This window comes from Conger conger, chromosome 6 (assembly GCF_963514075.1).
Source record: "Conger conger chromosome 6, fConCon1.1, whole genome shotgun sequence".
In the NCBI taxonomy this organism is placed as follows: Eukaryota; Metazoa; Chordata; class Actinopteri; order Anguilliformes; family Congridae; genus Conger; species Conger conger.
The window spans coordinates 34,463,241-34,482,642 of NC_083765.1; the positions used below are offsets into that span (position 1 = coordinate 34,463,241).

The 19,402-nt window shown below is 44.9% G+C and overlaps 2 protein-coding genes across 3 annotated transcripts in view; both read left to right on the forward strand.

The window, feature by feature from the left end:
• The window catches only part of ranbp10 (RAN binding protein 10), a 38,327-nt gene extending 34,247 nt beyond the window's left edge, over positions 1-4,080 (forward strand). The window contains exon 15 of the mRNA XM_061244717.1: positions 344-4,080. The gene's annotated coding sequence lies outside the window, so the exon portion shown is untranslated. The remainder of the gene's footprint in view (positions 1-343) is intronic.
• A 775-nt stretch (positions 4,081-4,855) lies between these two features.
• gfod2 (glucose-fructose oxidoreductase domain containing 2) lies at positions 4,856-18,498 on the forward strand. 2 transcript variants are annotated; one of them, XM_061246698.1, is made up of 3 exons: positions 4,856-4,897; positions 6,424-6,876; positions 14,678-18,498. In XM_061246698.1, the coding sequence occupies exons 2-3, from the start codon at positions 6,624-6,626 to the stop codon at positions 15,604-15,606; spliced, it is 1,182 nt and encodes a 393-aa protein (XP_061102682.1). In that variant the 5' UTR covers positions 4,856-4,897; positions 6,424-6,623; the 3' UTR covers positions 15,607-18,498. The 2 variants fall into 2 exon arrangements, with proteins under 2 accessions (XP_061102682.1, XP_061102681.1); XM_061246697.1 differs by lacking the exon at positions 4,856-4,897 and adding an exon at positions 5,028-5,219.
• Positions 18,499-19,402: the final 904 nt, after the last annotated feature.

Genomic DNA, 19,402 nt, shown 5'->3' on the forward strand with positions numbered 1-19,402 from the left:
GTGTGCCCTGTGATGGACTGGCGACCTGTCCAGGGTGTATTCCTGCCTTTCGCCCAATGTATGCTGGGATAGGCTCCAGCCCCCTGCGACCCTGTTCAGGATAAGCGGGTTAAGACAATGGATGGATGGATGGATGGATGTATTCTTGTGCGCGCGTGTGTGTGTGTGCGCGTGTGTGTGTGTGCACGTGCGGTTTGCCAGTCGGTCTGTACACACCTGTTATTGCACTTATTGGGTGATTATATTTCATACAGATTGCCTGAAAAGAGTTATAGTAGAAATGTGTCAAAGATGAGTGTCACTTCCCAGGTGGAATCCGAACATTCTTTCTTATTTCTTGCAGGCAATGTACAGGACAGCTAAGAAGAGGACTTTCCAGTTTGTGGCCATGGTATCAGAGGAGCGCATGAGTTTTGATTGGTGTGCTGTTTGCAATTGGTGGAAACATTTGGAGGGGGACATACAAGAGAGAAAGGCTTCTTTTTTTAATTTAGTATTATCAAATACAGATTGTGTGACACTATTTAAAGATAATTATTATTCTGTTTAGTCTTTATTTTTAGTTTTTATTTTGTTGTTGTGCTCATCTTGGGAAAAAATCTAGTTCCTTTTGTTTTTAAGGGTGGAATGAAATTCCCCAAATAATATTTTAAATTTGTGTATGCCATATTAAAGATACAGCTAATAAGGTGTATACATCATTGTAATGAAGCAAGATATTTTGGTTTCTCTCACTCAGAACTCAGGTAAACACAATGCATATGTCATTTCAAAATGGAATGTTGCTGAAATTAATTTAGTTCTACCAGCAGTCCTTTGGCTATTGAGTCTGTCCAGGCTTCTATGATTTTTCCCTTCTGAATCATTTAGATTTTTTCTTTTTTGGGGGGAGAGAGTCTGAAAAGATGTGGTGTTGTGTTTTCTGGCAGGTTGTCCTCGCCGCTGATGTTTATCGATTAAAAGCTAACAAACAAAGGCCGAAAAGCGCTTCAGTGAATATGCATGGCTACCAGCTCACCCGCTATCGTCTCGACATCGCGCTAGCGCTCCGCAGCGACGAGCATCAGACCGCCAGTGCTTCGTTATCGTGGATCCGTTTTGCGTGTTCTGTTTTCGAGATAAGTGGAGTACCTCAAAACCTGAAGTATAAAATGAAATGTATCAAATGAAAGAAAAACAACAGCGAAAAATGCATTTTAGACGTGACTGCCGGTTGAGACGCTGAAGTCTAATGCACCTGGCTACTGTTACCTTGCTGTTGATCCCTAGCACCATCTACAGCTTTAAGTCTTAAGGTCCATCGAGGGCCTTTTAGTGCCAGTGAGTGTGAGCGGGTTAATTAACTGAGAAATATATTTAAATAGAGGGAGATTTTAATTGTTTTTTTATTATTATTATTATTATTTTTTTTTTATATATATGAACAGCATTGAAAAATAAACACAATGAAAATGTATTTTCCCAACCTTTTGGCTGAACCAGTGGGAGCTACTTACTGGAATATCCATTCACAGAAACTAGTGATTCCCATCATTCAGCTAAATATGTGGGTATATCAATGATGGGCCTGTTGCCTAGGAGATTAACAATATATTAATAGACCAGCAATATAGAGCTTGGAAAGGACTTATATTTGATAAACTACTAACATTGAGTGTGTTAGCATTTCATTAGGTAACAAACAACAGGAAAAACGAGTAAAGCTCCCCCCCTCCTTTCTCGTGCTCGCTCTCTCTCTTTGTGAAGAAGGGCTGTGTATCTCCATTTCATTTTTGAGTGGAGGCTCTTGCCACAGGGTGCTTGCACTGCATGCTGGGAAACGTAGTCAATCATACGTGGTCCTGTTGTGGTTCTAGCTCTGTTGTGCGGTAGTTCTTGCTTTTCATTTCTTCTTTATTTTTCCTCGGTTGTAAAATAACCCTGAATCGTTAAGGACCAGGAGAAATAACATGCCAAATATCACTGCTTACTCATACTGTGATGATGATGACTTTTTAACATCTTATTTCTCTAATTATACTTCTTGAACCTGCTTAGAGAGGACAAACCATTATAGTTATATAAAATAAGATGGATTATCTCATTTTCCCAAATGAAGAATACCATGACAATGTGCATTTTGGGTACTGCGCTGTTCCATGTTAAGTCATAGAGTTCCTCAATCTGATGTAGCCATTGAAAGTAAGCATGGAAGGGAATGTGAGCAGCAGGCAGTCCTGATGGACAGGAGTTCCATGTTCCAAATCTGTGGCAGAAACTGACATCATTTAAATCGGGGGTTTATGAATGCGAGGTCCTTCCTGGAAGCCATATTGACAAATCCAAAATATAAGCAGTGTCTTCTGCACAGCAAGGATTTTGCTCTTTGTAAACCTTTGGCACACTAGTTTATCATATAACAGTGCTTCCCCTTGCTCTCTCTCTCCCTCTCCCTCTCCCTCGCACCATGCCCCATGCTTCCTTGAGGCTGAGCTGTGTGACTCTGTACCTGCCTCTGTCTCTCTCGCTTGGCCTGCTTTAGAAGCAGCTGCACTAATTCATTAACTCTGACCCAGCCACTGTGATAATATGTGGCTACGGATATCATTGGTTTTGTTCATTATTTTTAAACGAATTATTCCATTGCATTTTTCCCCCGTATGTTCTTTACTACTAACTTGCTATAACCGCTAGTATGTGGGTCAGTTGTCACAGATAATTGGCAGATGGTGCTGTACTGTGTTTTGAATATACTTCGGCAGTATAGCTTTGTTCCTTTTGAAATGCAGCCAGCCTTCATGAGATTGTTTGCCCATATCCCCTTCAGAGGTGTTGATCTAGTTCATTTCTGCTCCTGACCCCTAACACACTGTACAAGGTAGAGTAGGGGGAGAGTGAAATGTGCAGTCTGCAGTGTCACTCAGAACATTTTTGCTGAAGGGCATGATGGGAGGTGTAGTCCAGAGATAGTCTAAGCATATTCCGGAATGTCGTGCCCATGTTTTCCTTCCTCCTTTTATGGAACTGCTGAGCTGGTGAATGCCCTGTTCCACTGGGAAGAGTACAGGAATCAATCAGCTGGCTATTTAATAGATTTTGAAAGACTAATTGTGTGATTTAACTTGAGTAGAGCAGCTCCTATAAGGCCACTATTATGCCGTGGGATTACTGCAGTATATATATTTCTTAACACTGTAGCACAGTGCATCAATGTGACACCAGCCATTAATTGGTAATAATACCATGTACCCAACCTGTCTGCTCTTTCTTGTGTTTGTCAATTCAAATCATGCAGTATAGAGAGCAGAGAAGTGTATTTGATGGTGACTATGATAATGTTGTAAAGAAATCATGCAAACCGGTATTTCAGTAAAATTGTCCGACTGTTCATTGAACAGTTCTTCTCTGCTACTGTGCCTGTTTCAACGCACCTAATGGTGCCACATGTTACAGAGGGCGTTTTGTAGGTTTAAAAGACTGCTCAAAAATTTAAATAGGCAAATCAAATCTTTGAATGCATAGTCAACTCATAATTTAGCCACTTGTAATGTTATTTGACATTTTCAAAAGATGGAATTTTAAGGATCCAGTTGTCTGATTTAAACTGCCTGAGAGATGAGAGCCAAACAGTAGGGGGAAATTTGTGTTTTTGTAAAACAGGTGAGGCTCCAACACCTGGAGACCTCCCCTTCCCCCTCCCAAGCAGCCATACTTTCAAATTGTCTCAATATCTTAAGATTTTTATTTTATTGGGGTTTTTTTGTTGTTGAAGTGAAGTCAAGTACACTTCATATACACCCCCAAAATAGCAGGGGAAACAAAATTAGATTCATTAAATATATATATATATATACAAGTTGTGCACAATTAATTTTATTATGATTTGAATTTTATTTGAGTTTGATTTTAGTATTTGTGAAATAAGTTACCCTCTCTACTTAGCATGAACCTTTGAAAACCTTTAAAACAAAATAAAAAAAGAAAAACATAATTATGAAAAAAAAAAATAACTATGTACTGGAAATATGGTAAAGAAATATTGTATTCTGTTGTATTTTGACAGAATTATTTTTATTAAAATACACATCCATGTGCAAATTACTTTTGACCTCTGTCGTTATTTCAGTCTTCATTTCTTTTGTCAAATCTTGAGTTTCAAGTCCCCACGAGTCCATGTTCTGTTTATTTTCACTTATATCAGTCTGTCTGTATGAAACGCGCTCTACCCACATCAAGCGGCTAATCTTGAGACAAGGAAGTGAAAGAAGACAAGGATGTGAAATTCCGTGAACAAGATATGAACAAATTAATTTTGTAGCGACAATTCACAATTTATTTATATATATATATATATATAATAAATAATTTTATTTATTTGTTTTCATATCCCCGCTAAGACTAATTCCTTAATTGAGAATCGGGCAATGACACGCATATATCTGAAGCTATAATAAAGTCGCTGATACATTGAAATAATTTAACCACAGAAAGTGAACTAACTACCTCTTTAAAACCTAATTGACAGCTCAGTGCGTTGATGGGCGTGGTTAGGTTTGTCAAACGGCGCGGTCTGCGCAGCCTCACAATATTCAGTTCGCTGCCGATCATGAAGGGAAATTGGACCGGGCTTATCCAGTCTGGCTTCAAACAAACCTTATCATAAACAGCGGGGACGAGGTTCACATATGTTTCAGTTTTTAAATACGTTGCTATTCGGAAGCCAGAAAGCGAAATTCCTCTGATGACTTTGGTGCTGTAGGTTTAGCTACTGAAAACAAGGGGTAGTGAATTCTGAGCTAGCATCGCCCGACGTGACCGAGTGGGAGCTGTGCGCGGTGTTCGTCCAGCATCACTCGCGAAGTGCTTCTGACATCTGGACATCTGGACATCTGAGTTAAAGGACTCGAAGAAAGAAAAGGTAGCTATGTAGCTTCCTTGTTAAGTTAATTTTTTTTATCATTGTGCTAGCTAATTTAATGCTAAGGTTGCTGTGTAATAACCAACCCCCCAAGCTTGGCTTCAACATCGCGATTTTGTGAAATGCCCTTTATTCTGGCCGGAGCATCGATTTGCTCTCCCCTTTATTGGACGACTGGCTGACTGAATAGCTAGCTAAACAAACAAGGGGACGTTGTGAATGGATCGGAATGAATAGCATTTTAGAAACGCAGCCAAACGGTAACGTCGGCGATTTTAATTCGTCTAGTTTCCAGACTAGCTACACAATTTATTACATTTAAGTAAGCTATATCTGCAATTACAGTTTGTTATATTTTATCTAAGTGTAAACGTTGATGGGGCAATGTTAAGATTTAAACGTAATATTCTAGCGCACAAGCTGCCCGTCGACATTCCTTCCATTTGAGTTACTCTGCAAGCAAGACTGGACTTAGTGAATGATACCAGCTAATGGGAAGTGGCTAGCTCTGGGTTGTCAGTGGATGAGGAGGGGGCTTGTCACACAAACATAAAACTATAGGGTCCATTTGCTGCTGCTTCTTCAGAGTCTGTAACTTAGACCAAGAACGTACAAGTCGACGCAAATGTGTGACTTATTAGTAATGATATATTCGCAATAAATAGAGCTCACTGCTTCTTTCATGAAAAAATAATGTATGGGAGTGCATCTCGCCTTTGTTTGCCGCGTTGCTAAGCAGGTGCAAGCTTCTTGAATAAAAAATGGTATCTAGGGCTTGAGTGACCATCTGTTAATCACGGCTGTATCTAGCTATGTCTGTGGGGGATGTGATTTTGTTACTGTTTGTGGGAAAAGTGACGGTGACTTGCAAGCTGCCGCGATGCAAGCTAGCAGGGAGTGGTTGCTTATATTAAGTAGCTCGCTAGTATAACAATATTCGTTTAAACTTCCATCAGTGACTATTTTCGCCACCACGGAGTTGCTAGTAATACGAGCCGTCTCTGCACTTGTTCTGTAAAAGCTTGGTCGCATCGCGGAAGCACTTCCTGATTAGCCTATTTGTGTTTTTACGATGTGCCAGTATTAACTGCGCGTGTGTCTGGGCTCCTGATGAGCACGAGCATGCACAGGTAGCAATACCGCAGTTAGTCATGGATACAGTGGAGGGTGACAATGACACCTTTTATGAATAGCGCTCTTTATACGATGCAGACAATGCATTCTGCATCTGGCCCTGAAGTACAAATGGAGGAATAATTTATCTTCCTCTCTCATCACGGGCTCATGGGAAGAATTAATGTTTGGTTTCAAACAGTGAGCTGCTGTCCCCTGTAATAAATTAGTGGGCGTGCTTTACATCAACTGTTGACTTGGGTCTTGGAAATAGGGTGTTTGGAATCCATAGCCTATCAGTGATGTAAATGAAGTGCAAGAAGACACTGCAGCCCTGATAAACTGGGTTGTCAGTTCCCCGGTCCAACGGCAGTCAAAACTTGTCTCTGAGGCTCTTCTTTTTTGCATTTTAGTTTCAGCAGCGTAGGCTGGGAGGAGCTGAACCACAGACTTTACTGAAGAGCCCTGTTGCCCATATCTGGATCTGCACACTTCCAGTAGGGTCACCAGGAGTTAGACCCGTCTCAGGTGGTCGGAGGTCCCTGGGATGCGCGCCCAGCTGTGAGCCCCTGCAGTGGAGCAGAGAGGTCCCAGGACGGGGGGCGACGCTGCCATGCTGCCAGGGGTGGGGGTGTTCGGGACGGGCAGCACCGCCCGGGTGCTGGTGCCCCTGCTGAGGGGCGAGGGTTTCGTGGTGCAGGCGGTGTGGGGGCGCACGGAGGAGGAGGCCAGGACGCTGTCCCAGGAGCTGGGGATCCCCTTCTACACCAGCCACACCGACGACGTGCTGCTGCACCCCGACGTGGACCTGGTGTGCATCAACATCCCCCCACCCCTCACGCGCCAGATCGCCGTTAAAGCCCTGGGTGAGAGAGCGTGACGCAAACATAGCATACACACACACTTATGCGCACACACACACACATACACACACACACACACGCATGCGCACACATATGCATACACACACTCTCGTGTGCATGTTTGGACTTTATATACACACACACACACACACACAAACACTTATATGCACACACACGCAATACACACACTCTCGTATGCATGTTTGCTCTTATACACACACACAAACACAAAATAAGCTGTTTTATCGGCACAATGCAATATAAAAATAGCATTTGATTCATGCATAATTAACATGCACAAATACACATGCAAGCACACACAAATGCATACTTGCATACTCCCATACATGTATACACACACACAAACAGTGGAAACATGTAAAAATGTAAGCTGTGTAACTTGCTCTTGATAAGAGCATCTGCTAAACGACCAGTGTAAACATACATAGTCAAATGCAGTGCTGTCTCAGTAACTCTGGGCAGTTACTGCGCAATGCTGCACAAGCGCTGGCTCTGTCCAATGCTAAAGGTTCCTCTGTGGGCGTGTGCAGTCCCATGGGGTGGTAAACTGAAGCCCCTGCGCTTATTCCCTGTTTGATAGGCGTTGGTTTGGCACCGTGCTGAAAATCAGCTCAGCTGATGTTTCCCTAAACGCCTGTTTGCGCCGCGTGTGTAATGAAGTTTAACGGCTCTGATTACGCCTATCCCCACCCCGACCCTGTTTGTGTGTCACCAACGCTGGCGGGGTGTTCCCAAAGCTTCACAACAATACAGTAGCTTTGGTGTGACATTACAACGACGTTTCGAGAGCACTGCGTATCCGCAGACCGAGTTCTTATGTAGACCCTGGACAGTTGAGGTTCATGCTGATAAGGCGCATTCCTGATGATCTCTGCCTGCCTCTATCATTGTGTTGCTAGAACACAAATACTCCAAAGAAACCATTAAAATGCAAGATTTACAATTTAAAAACGACAACGCTGGAATTAAAAGGATAGCTAAATTAACCTGAAAAGACAATATTACATTTGCGCTGCTGTGTGTGTCTGTTTGTCTCGGTCTGTCTGCCTGCACTTGTTTTCCAGTTTGTACTTTGCTGCCCTGCCAGATAGCATAACAGCACTTAACTGCACGGATAGGAGGTGTTTAGTGGTTTTCTCAGTCTGATATCTCTCTTATTGTGGACTTTTGAGCCTGGCCGTGTCACTGACACATTGGCTACTGTGTTTAAAACACTGCCCTGATCCCCTCGCTGTGGAACTCGGGTCCTGTGTGCACTGAGCAGTGAGCACATCTGCCTGTCAAGGCTCTGCACTCTTACAACATTTCTGAGGTGTTGCAGCAACACCCCGCGTTTATGCAGAACCGTACTACAGTGATTATGGTTTTGCTAAGCAGGTATTTCAACATTTCAGGCTGGAGGTGAACGTGTTGTGATCAGTTTCTCTCGAGTTTCATTGTTGCTGTATATTGGGAAGCTTTCTTAATTTGGGGATACCAGCTTTTCTTACTTTTTCTTTGTGTCTTTGCGTCAAAATTATTTTGTTATTGAGAACGGTCTGCCTAGAAGCCTACAAGCCTGACACTAGCTAGCATTTAAATGTAGGCCTTCATATTACAGTAGCAGTTGCACTGGTTTGAACCTTTGCACTTAATTGGACTAGAGTCTATGGTAGGTATTAGGCCTAATATCGGATACTTGGTCGCTAGATCACTAATCAGTTTTAACAGCTGTTCAGTAATCATTGAAATATTGAATATTAGGAGATTGAGAGTATTGTAGTGCAGCGCTCACTCAGTTTGGGCTCTGCCAGGGACAGGCAGGAGCGCGGGCCCTCTCCCAACGTGTCCTCACGGTCGTCCTCTCACACCACATTCCTGCGCGGTGACTGGGGCTTCCTGCTTTAGTTGTGGCTTCCTGGTGGGGGGGGGGATGTCACGGACGGTCACGTTTGGCTATCGCAGCTGCGGGTGATAACCGGGCGGTGACCGGGCAGTGACCGGGGGGTGACCGGGAAGGGTGGGTCGCGATCACACCGACATTTTCAGAACTCTGAAAGTGAGGCTCAAATACACCAATTTTATTAAATTAAATATTTCAGTTCAGTTTATTTTGAGTTATAATAAACCAATAACGTCAATGGCATTTGCCCAAACAGCAACTGCCATATGAAGTGCAATGAAATAGGCTAACCAACAAAACAATAACTTACAAAATAGCCGAATAAGAAACAGATCCGTACAGCGACGTTGGCTCACACTTGTGGCTGAACACCAATGGTATGTGAAAGTCGGCACTTGCTTTGTCTCTAGACATCAGTGTGCCACGATCTTTGCTGGATTTAAAATTATTCAACTGCTTCTTGCTTCGGTGGCACGGATGGTGCAGTGGGTAGCACTGCCGCCTCACAGCAAGGAGGTCCTGGGTTCGAATCCCCGTTCGGCTGGGCCCTCTGTGTGGAGTTTGCATGTTCTCCCCGTGTCTACAGGTTAGGCTGATTGGAGAGTCTAAATTGCCCGTAGGTAGGAGTGTGTGAGTGAATGGTGTGTGTGCCGTGCGATGGACTGGCGACCTGTCCAGGGTGTATTCCTGCCTTTCGCCCAATGTATGCTGGGATAGGCTCCCCCCTGGACACCCTGTTCAGGATAAGCGGGTTAGGATAATGAATGAATGAATGAATGAATGAATGCTTCTTGCTTCCATCCAACAGCTAATTTTGTCCTGGTCCTTTTTTTATGTCAAAAGCAGTACTTATAAGCTGCCCTTTAGCAACAGGCAATAAGGTCAGTCCCTTGTCTGATTCTCATATATTTTCAAGTTTTTTCTCAATTAATAGTGTAACTTGTTTATGTTTTGCAGTCACGTTATACTTCCTATTCCATGCCTGTACTTTTGCATAGTCCCGGCTCTTGGTTCAAATGTAAAGCACACCACCTGTTTTGAATGGAAAAGTTGGCTGAACATTCTTCAGTAGACAACATTGTTCTTCAGGTTTAGCTTCGCTGACAGAAAGCCAGTATAACAAGCAGCACTTCCTAGTATTATAGTTTATTTGTTTAGGTTGGCCAATACACTGTGCACACTGTGTGCTACTGTGCAGACAGTTCTAATGGGGCTGTATATTTCGTAGTGTAAACAAATTGGGACCATTGCGCGGTACAAAGCCGTTCCTTGGCTGTGTGGAATCCTAACACTGACATTGTTACAGCTTTTCAATAAACTAACAGAGGTAAAGAGCTAGAGTGGAGTACAGAATGTTGTCCTTGTCCCTCTCCTCTCCTCTCCTCTCCTCTCCTCTCCTCTCCTCTCCTCTCCACCATAACATTCCAGAACGTTCCGATGGGGTTGTGGTTGTGCACTTTGCGCGGCTTTACTCATTACTGTCGTACGCCCAGGTAGTCTTTTGAAGTTGACAGGACCGTTGGATTAAGAACCAGTTATTCTCCTGAAAGTGCCAAATTTTGCTGAAGTAAATAGTAACATTTGTCTCGATCAGTTCCTGTTGCATAATGAAGCTCGTTTTGAATTCTGAAAAGGCAGCATGTCACCAGCTGTTACTGTCCTTCAGTTGTGTCTATATTGTGTGGCTGAATGTGATGGTTCTGCAAAGGTTGTGTTTTTTGTGTGTGTGATGGTGTGAGTGCGTATACAGGTAGAGAGGGTGTTTGTTTCACAAGTGCAGTGTGTATGTCCCTGTTTGTGATGATTGACTGTGACCGTGTGTTTGGGTATGGCTGCGTGGGGGGGTGTGTGTATGGTGGTTTTGTGTGTGTGCTCATCTGTCTACAGGATAGGGTGCTCAGCTCTGGAGCAGCATGCTCTATAGGAAGTCCTGTGCAGCCAAGTCACTTCCTTTTCCTGTTTCGGCAGACGGGCGGCAGAGACTACACTCTTTGATGGGCGGGGTCCTCTGTGCTTGGTCTGGGCGGAGCTCCAGCACAAAGAGTACCGATAAGACCCCTGATTGCCGGGTTGGTTGCCTGGCTACCATACCTCTGGGTGCAGTTCAGGAACTCAATCACAGCGAGTGTTTATACACACACCCACACGTCAAAATGGACACACACATGCACGTACACGCACAGGCACACACCACAGCCAGGCTGATAAGGCAGAACTGGTTTGTGTGAAGAATGTGGGTGAGTGTAGGAGTACGTGCACACTCGCGCGTGGGTCATGGCTCCGTACCTCATCCACACTCAGGGCGGTGTAGCTGCACAGCGGGCCTGGTCCGAGCTTCTCGACCGCCCGTTTTCCTGGCGTTGGGTGCTCGTGGAGGGTGGACTTGCAGGACTGATCGGGTGTGTTTAGCGTAGCCTGGCTTGCCTTGAGGTAGGGATCTGTTGCAGCAGGTGCTGTATGGGTGGAGTTCCCCCCAGGTAACCTGGGCCTGGTGTTTGAGATAAGGAAAGTGTGTGTGTGTGTGTGTGTGTGTGTGTGTGTGTGTGTGTGTGTGTGTGTGTGTGTGTGTGTGTGTGTGTGTGTGTGTGTGTGTGTGTGTGTGTGTGTGTGTGTGTGTGTGTGTGTGTGTGTGTGTGTGTGTGTGTGTGTACGCTGGTGGGTGGTGACGATCTGTAGACCTCTAGTCATTACTTTCAAACTACATTTTACTGTAGTGTTGGATATTGTATGGCCCTTGTAATCTTTCTGTGCCAGTGCTCAGGCACATGTCTGCATGCGTTTGCGCAGACACAGTGCATACCTGTTTGTTTTCTGTGTGTGCGCTGCTGTAATTGCCTGTGGGTGGTATGGTTTGCTGCGCTGGGGCACTGGAGTGGACAGGAGTGATTTACATTCCTGTGTTCAGTCAGTCAGTCAGTCTGCCACACCCACCCTCATCTCAATGTGTGTGTGTGTGTGTGAGAGAGAGAGAGAGAGAGCCCAGCCCAGCCCAACCTAACCTACAAGTTTCTAGAAGTTCTCTTCTTGATCTTTCTTTTTTTTTGATGTTCTTTTCTTTATTACATTTTACATGTTCATTGTTACACCTGATTTGCGCATGACATAACATTACCCCAGCTAACAGATACCAGACAGTATTACCCTCATTCTATGTTCATGGTCTTTTTTCATACTTTGGCAATATGTTCCATGTCATCCATGCCAATAAAGCTCATTTGAACTTGAGAGGGAGAGAGAGAGACACTGAACTGAGAGAGAGAGAATGAGAGAGAGGAGTTGTTAGCCAAACAGGAAGCCAGGAAGTCCCCAAACGTTTTAACATGTGGTGGCTGAGCCCCAGAGAGCGGCAGACAGCGGGATGCCCTGGTCCCTGGGGTGGAAGTGCATTGTTCTGGGCTGGCGGGCGGCGCACTGGGGCTCTTCCTCTCCCAGACCGGGTCAGGTCAGGGTGGACAGAAGCCCAGCTGTGAGGCACTAGGGCTCTTCCTCTTGCCCTTTGGTGTCTGCAGCAGTGGGGGTTGGGGAATAATAATGCATCAAGTCAAATTCATTTTTTAAGCATGATAAGAATAACCACTGCCATGGCGTGTGTAGGCTAGCTTTTCTTCTTTAATCGTGCCTGATGTGGTAGTAAGCAACCAACCGTCAAAAAAAACAAAGAACATCACTGATATCTATTGGGTGCTGATAAGACCTCCAGTCAGCACCGAGGTTGTACAGCTTCTATGTGATTTGTTTTACGCAAACACAAACACAGACTGCAAGGCCTTGCTGCTGTCTTATCAGCACCCGATAGATATCAGTGATGTTTTTTTCACATGGCCTCTGATGGTTGGTTGTTTACTACCACATCAGGTTTGATAAAAGAAAAAATATGAAATCTCGCCCCATGGCAACGGTTATTATTATGGTTTAAACAACCAAGATTAGATTAGTATTGTGCAACCAATTTGAAAACAAATCTCAGGTGGGTAGGGTCCCAGAAGTGTTCAGTGAACTAGGAGAGACTGTCCATCTTTTGGTGGGTTTTAAACGAGGTCTTGACTCTCTGAGGGTCCATTTGCACCCCTGGCAAAGAGCAAATCGGGTAGACAGCCTGCTGTCCAATCATTCCCTGCTTAAATGAAGAGCTCCCTCCCTCCCCACCTCTGCTTGTATGTGGTGGACATTCCGTTACAAAATGGTTGCCGTGCATCACCCAGGTGAGTGCTACACATCAGCAGTGGTCGAAAAAGGCTGTGTCTGCATGTGGAAGAGGTGGCCTAGTCCGCTTCCCCGTGGCATAATCGCTAGGTCCCCAAGATGGGACACGGTCACCTTCGTTTCGGGTAATATTGTGGCTGGGTGGGCTCGAGCCATGGATCCTGGGTTTGACGCGTACACACCAGCACCAAGTTGCAGGTTACCTACAGGTTACAGGTTACCAGCGTGCTTCAGTCGATGCTAGCTGTTCTGTAGTGCAGTCTGTGGCTTGTTATGTTGTAGGAGGTAGCCAATGAGAGTGCCCTCTGCTGTCCTGTCACCTGTGTAGGTATGGTTGATAAACAGTGACGTCGCAATGACATCATAAAAACCTCTGAGTACATAAAGGCAGGTGTATCATCAGTTGTGTAATGTCCATATTGATGGCTCTCTGACTAAAGTTTATTATTAGGTGCAGATTAGTCAGAACACTGTGGAATGGAAAATGTACTCATGTCTCATGTTATGCAACTATAAAACTGAAAGGTTGTCTTTTTGGCCGTGGGTTTTTTTTGCAGCTCTGATCATATGATATAAAAATGGGGAATAAAAAGGAACTTGGAGAGATTGTAGCGCAGTCATGCGCAACTTAAGAAACTGTAACTGAGATTGACAGTTTCTTTTAAACGGACCACAGCCCATAAATGTGAAAAGTGCCATTTTAATCTCAAATTCCATTTTAATCTCACATTCCTCTGGCTTGGAAAAAAAGGGCTTTGCAATGGTAGGTGGTGTGCTGTTTTGGCTATAATGCTTTATTTTTGTTTTAATTCCTTTTTAATTATTTTTTCCTCCAGCTCACCTAAAAAGATCCTGTGCTCAAACACTTGACTAATCTCTACCTCTTTTGAACAAAGCTAGAATGGATTTAAAAAGCCCAAAGAAGGCCACCCCACTGGTATATTAAAATGGGGGTATTAAACCATGGATTAGTCTGATAGGGTGGACAGATCAGACCTAAAATGTATGCAAGTCTGAGAGCAGAGATGTGTGTGTGGTGTGTGTGTTTGAGAGCCATTCCAGCGTTATCCATGGTGCCCACCCCTGCTCTTATCTGAGGTGTTACAGCATACTTTGGCACTGTGCCCAGCTTGTTACAACAGCAAAGGACGCTGACCTCACTTCTGCTGTGTACGGAAGCAGGGATCAAAGTTTGTTTAGTAGCCAGTCCAGTGTTTTATCGATCTTTTCATACATCTGTCGGATGGTTCAGAATGTGCCTCTTAAGTTTGGACACACACACACACACACACACACACACACACACTCACTCACTCACTCACTCACTCACTCACTCACTCACTCACTCACTCACTCACTCACTCACTCACTCACTCACTCACTCACTCACTCACTCTCTCTTGCTCTCTTGCTCTCTCTCTCCCCCTCACTCTCTCTATCTGTTATGTCACAGAAGATTGTGTTTCATAAAGGAATGTTAAAAGTCTCTTTTTCTCTGTCCCTTTCTCAACTCACTTCAGTTCCAAGTTTGCCTTCTTAAGCAAAAGCAATATTGAGGTTGCCAAATCATCATAGATAAAGGACTTATAAAACAACAGTGGCAGTGATGCACAACATAGTATATCAACCCCATTTACATTTCAGACGTCGGCTCACGTCTAACCCCTCCTCACCCCCCCCCACCCCCCCCGTCTCCAGGCATCGGCAAGAACGTGATCTGCGAGAAGGCTGCCACGTCGGCGGACGCCTTCAAGATGGTGACGGCGTCGCGGTACTACCCGCAGCTGATGAGCCTGACGGGCAGCGTGCTGCGCTTCCTCCCGGCGTTCGCGCACATGAAGCGGCTCCTGGAGGAGGGCTACGCGGGCGAGGTGCAGGTGTGCGACGCGCGCGTGTACTGGGGCAGCCTGCTCAGCGACACCTACAGCTGGACCTGCGACGAGCTGATGGGCGGCGGCGGGCTGCACGCCATGGGCTCCTACATCGTGGACCTGCTGAGTCACCTGACCGGCCGGAGGGCGGCCCGCGTGCACGGCCTGCTCCGCACCTTCGTGCGGCAGAACGGGGCCATCCGCGGGATCCGCCGCGTCACCAGCGACGACTTCTGCTTCTTCCAGATGCTGATGGGCGGGGGCGGGGGCGGCGGGGGCGGCGTGTGCTGCACCGTCACGCTCAACTTCAACATGCCCGGGGCCTTCGTGCACGAGGTCATGGTGGTGGGCTCGGCCGGGCGGCTGGTCGCCCGGGGGACGGAGCTCTACGGGCAGCGGAACGGGGCCCCGGAGGAGGAGCTGCTGCTGCCGGACCCCTCGGGCCAGGGGCCGGCCGGGGCGTGGCCGGGGCCGGAGAAGGGGCTGCGGGACATCCCCCTGCCCTACCTGAAGGGCATGGCCTGCATGGTGCGGGCCCTGCGCGAGGCCTTCCTGGGCCAGGAGGACCGGCGCAGCTGGGACCTGAAGCCCGTGGCCACGGCCGCCACCTTCGAGGACGGGCTCTACGTGCAGACTGTGGTGGACGCCATCAAGAAGTCCAGCCGCTCGGGAGAGTGGGAGCGCGTGGAGGTGATGACCGAGGAGCCCGACGCCAACCACAACCTGTGTGAGGCGCTGCAGAGAAACAACCCCTGAGCGGGGAGGCAGCGATCCCATTGGGTTACCCACCACCCACCAGGACACTGCTGCAGGAGCGGCTGCCCCCACCATGGTCCTCTGCTCTGAATAAGTCATTGCACATATGAGTGATTACAGATGCTAAACTGTAAATGTGTTTCCTGCTTTACTTTGATTAACATTTTTTATTTATTTAGGTGTACCCTTACCCCTGTTTCACTGAAACCAAGGGTGTGTGAAAATACTGCAATAAAAACATGCCTGGACTGCGATAGGTGCCATTGTACTGTAGTGTGTAACTGACCCACTTACAGTGGAGACTCAGGACAATTAATTTATTATTATTATTATTATAATTATTATGTTGCAGTTTCTGGAGTTCCTTTCTGTGCATTTGCACCTTACTGAAACACAAGCCCCATGTAATGCAACGGTGGCCATTTTTTCCCCCTTGTTCCTGCCAACTTCCAGCAAATCTAGGTCAGCTGTAAATTGCAGAAGAATCCCATGAATGCCATAATTCTCCGCGGGGCCAGTGTTCCTGGGTCTCAGTGATTTCTGTGACCGCCCTACCGCTCTGCTATGTTGAAGTAAATGTGAATATCTTGCCTTACCCAAAGAGTACTGGGGGCTAGGGACCAGTCCCCTAGTCCCAATCCTTTAGCATCTCCATACTCTATTACATGTCTTTGAGTCTGTGAGAGTGGGCTTCAGAGTTGGGTGGGAACTGAAGGGATGGCCTACTGCATCAGAGCTACTGAATTGTGTATATATTTTTTTCTTTACAAGGGCAAGGGTTGTATGTGTAACTTGTGAACTTAGCTGTACAATGTTTGTTGTTTTGCCTTCTTTTTACAACTGTATTTCTGCTGTTAGTCGACCTGCTGAGTTTGAGTTTGGCTCGTTTCCTTGGAGCAGCGCTTCTCTGGATCCAGTTTGGCAGCTGACGGGAACCTGTGGGAAAGAGACGCCCACATCGGATGGGAGGAAGCTTTGCAGCCTTTTCTAGAACTTTCCGGAGTAATTCCCTTGTGTGGTGGCTGGCCTGCTGCAGAAAGGCTGTCCATGCATCTCCCAGATGGGTGCTACACTTTGGAGTTCGTAGAGGCGTTTCCCCTTCTGTGTGAAGTGCAGTTTCCTGCTTTACAGTTTAATTTGCCAGAGACAAGCTTTTTCAAAAATGCTGAATTCAGAACTGTGAAGACTCTTTACCCCTTGTGACAGTGAGCTTTTTTACTACTGCTTTCAGCTATGGATGGGTACCACTTACTTTATTGCTGAGTTACTGATGAGTAACCTTCTTGCTAGCTACTGCTAGCTACATAATGCAACCTGGTTGAACCAGATACAACCTGGTTGTCCTTTGCCTTACAGTGTGCTCCATATGAGCCCTCAGAATAATCTTAGTTGCTCTTCAGTGCTCCCCGCTGCCATATCTGCAAGCTCGATAGGTTTCACACAGACTTGCTGCCATGGTTACTGTACCAGCAACCTTGCTGAATCTGCCTCTTCCATAGCTTCTGTGAGTGCAGAGGAAACTTTTGGAAATGTTTCATTTTTAGCTTTCTCTGATATGGTATAGGCTACATAACTTTTTCTAACAGGTACTGTATTCCTTTCCCAGACCAAAGGTGATTTGCCATGCAAGCTCAATATCATAACAAACCTGGAGTAAAATGGCCTATCCTGTAATCTCACCCCGTTTGAAGAAACAGAGGTTTTGTTGTTTTGCCCTTGTTTCTCCATTGTCAATTTCCTTACCTCCTACTGTGACATTGGCAGCTGGTGTGTGAATGATTGAGAGTGTTCTCCCCCGTTTTGTTTCCCATTTAAAACTACAAACTACCTTAATCACAAATTGTTGTCAAAGGTTTTTTCCGTGAACCACGTGTGTATGTGTGGGCTTTTTTTGTACAGGCTTGATCTTGTGAATCTCAGTACCCCCCAGTACCTGTGACAGACGCAGTGGTGTGTTTACAGTTTCAATATGAGTAACACTTTTCTGTAGCCTGGGTTAATTTTCCAGTACTGTGATTGAACTGACATCAGTTCAGATCGAGGCAGATGTTCATACTGTATTGAGTAGGAGCACTGACCTACTGTAGGTCACTGACCTACTGTTTGTCTTTTAGGCAGTACTGGATAAGGTTAGGTTGGAGTCAGAGGACACTTGATCCTAGATCAGCTCTCCTCCTCTGAGACACTGTAACTGAAAATAAGAGCCCAGGAATTTGTTTTAGAATGGTAAAGCCCAACGTGAACCTGGGCCATACACTGAAAGTGAGGGCAGTTCTGGTCTCCGATGGATGGGTACTGAGCACACTAGCATAATTAGCCATTTATAAGGGCAAAAATAAATACTGAAAGCAACTTGGCCAGGGAAATAAGATATTGTATTGCCTTCAATTTGCAGCGTTTTTATTTTTTCTAATAGCACCTGGACACACAGCCAAATAGGATTACCAGTCTCCACAAAATGTGTCATTTTGTATAAGGAGATCAAGCTATGCTTTTATTGTACCAGTTGGAAGACGTATCAATGACATTCTTAAATGTAAAAGTTCTATATCAGAGCCAGAATAAATTCAAGAGATTAACCCACATGCTATAGACAGCAAGAGTGAGCAAGGACTGGAGTACATGCTCTGTACAGTATGAACACTGTATTTATTTTACATTCATTTTTCATTTAAATGTCTCTTCATGATCTGTTGTATTTAATAAAATTTAAGGGCAAAATATAATGAGTTGTAAATAGTTTGTAGATGGATATTTATTATTTCTGCCTGGTAGTTTTTATTGTTCAGTTTTATTTGGTGTATTTGGAGTTTCTTTTTTGTGTGTGGTACAGTAAAACCATACAGTTACTTTGAATGTAATGTTCCCACTGAATAAATACATTGTAATCAATTATTGTAATCAGTCTCTTATTTAAATAGCAGTGTTTACTGTGAAAACATTTACTTTTAAACATTTTGTGCTGGTGAGAAATAGGACGTTTTGTGGTACAGTGTACTGGGCAGATTGTACTTTTGGTCATCCCATAAGTCTGCATTTTAGAACTGAAGCTAGCATTGTATATCCAGAATCACTGAATGAGAGTGGATATTAACTAATCAGCATGGTCAGGGTTCAGACTGGCATATTTCTACAGATGCAGGTTTGTAAAACTTGATGCATAAGAAATTTCGATAAAAAAATATAGAGTTTGAGTTACTTTATTCGTCATGATTATGGAAAACATATGGAATTCCTGGTGTAGTACCACAGATTATCAAACCACAACAGCAATGTTCACAACAGCAGCTGCAGCCACAGCAACAAACATTTAATGGCAACAACAACACCAACAACAACAAATGTATGTACATCACTGTATCATTTGGAGAGCACACAACATCGTATCAAAGAGTGCATGAAGTGCAAACTGGGATTGGACAATACAATGCAACTAGATGAACTGCAAACCGTGCTAATGGTGTATTGCTTCATTGCCCTGGTATTGCTGTAATTGAAAAGTGCTCCAGCAGTTGATAGAAAGGACTGTCTGTGTCATTTAGTTTTTTCCTTGGGTTGAATTATCCTGCCAGTTCTGGGTGGTGATAATTGACCGGTTCAAGGGTTGGGTTTGGCCTGATTTGATACTGTCTATTTTTAAAAAATTTGGCGTAGACTTGGTCCTGAACACTGATACCAAATTTGCTTGCTTGTTTTGTGATCCTTTTCATTTTAATGGTATTGTTGACAGATGGACAGCTGAACCACACAATGCAATTAAAATGGACTGGATGACACTTAAGTGAAAGAATAGTAA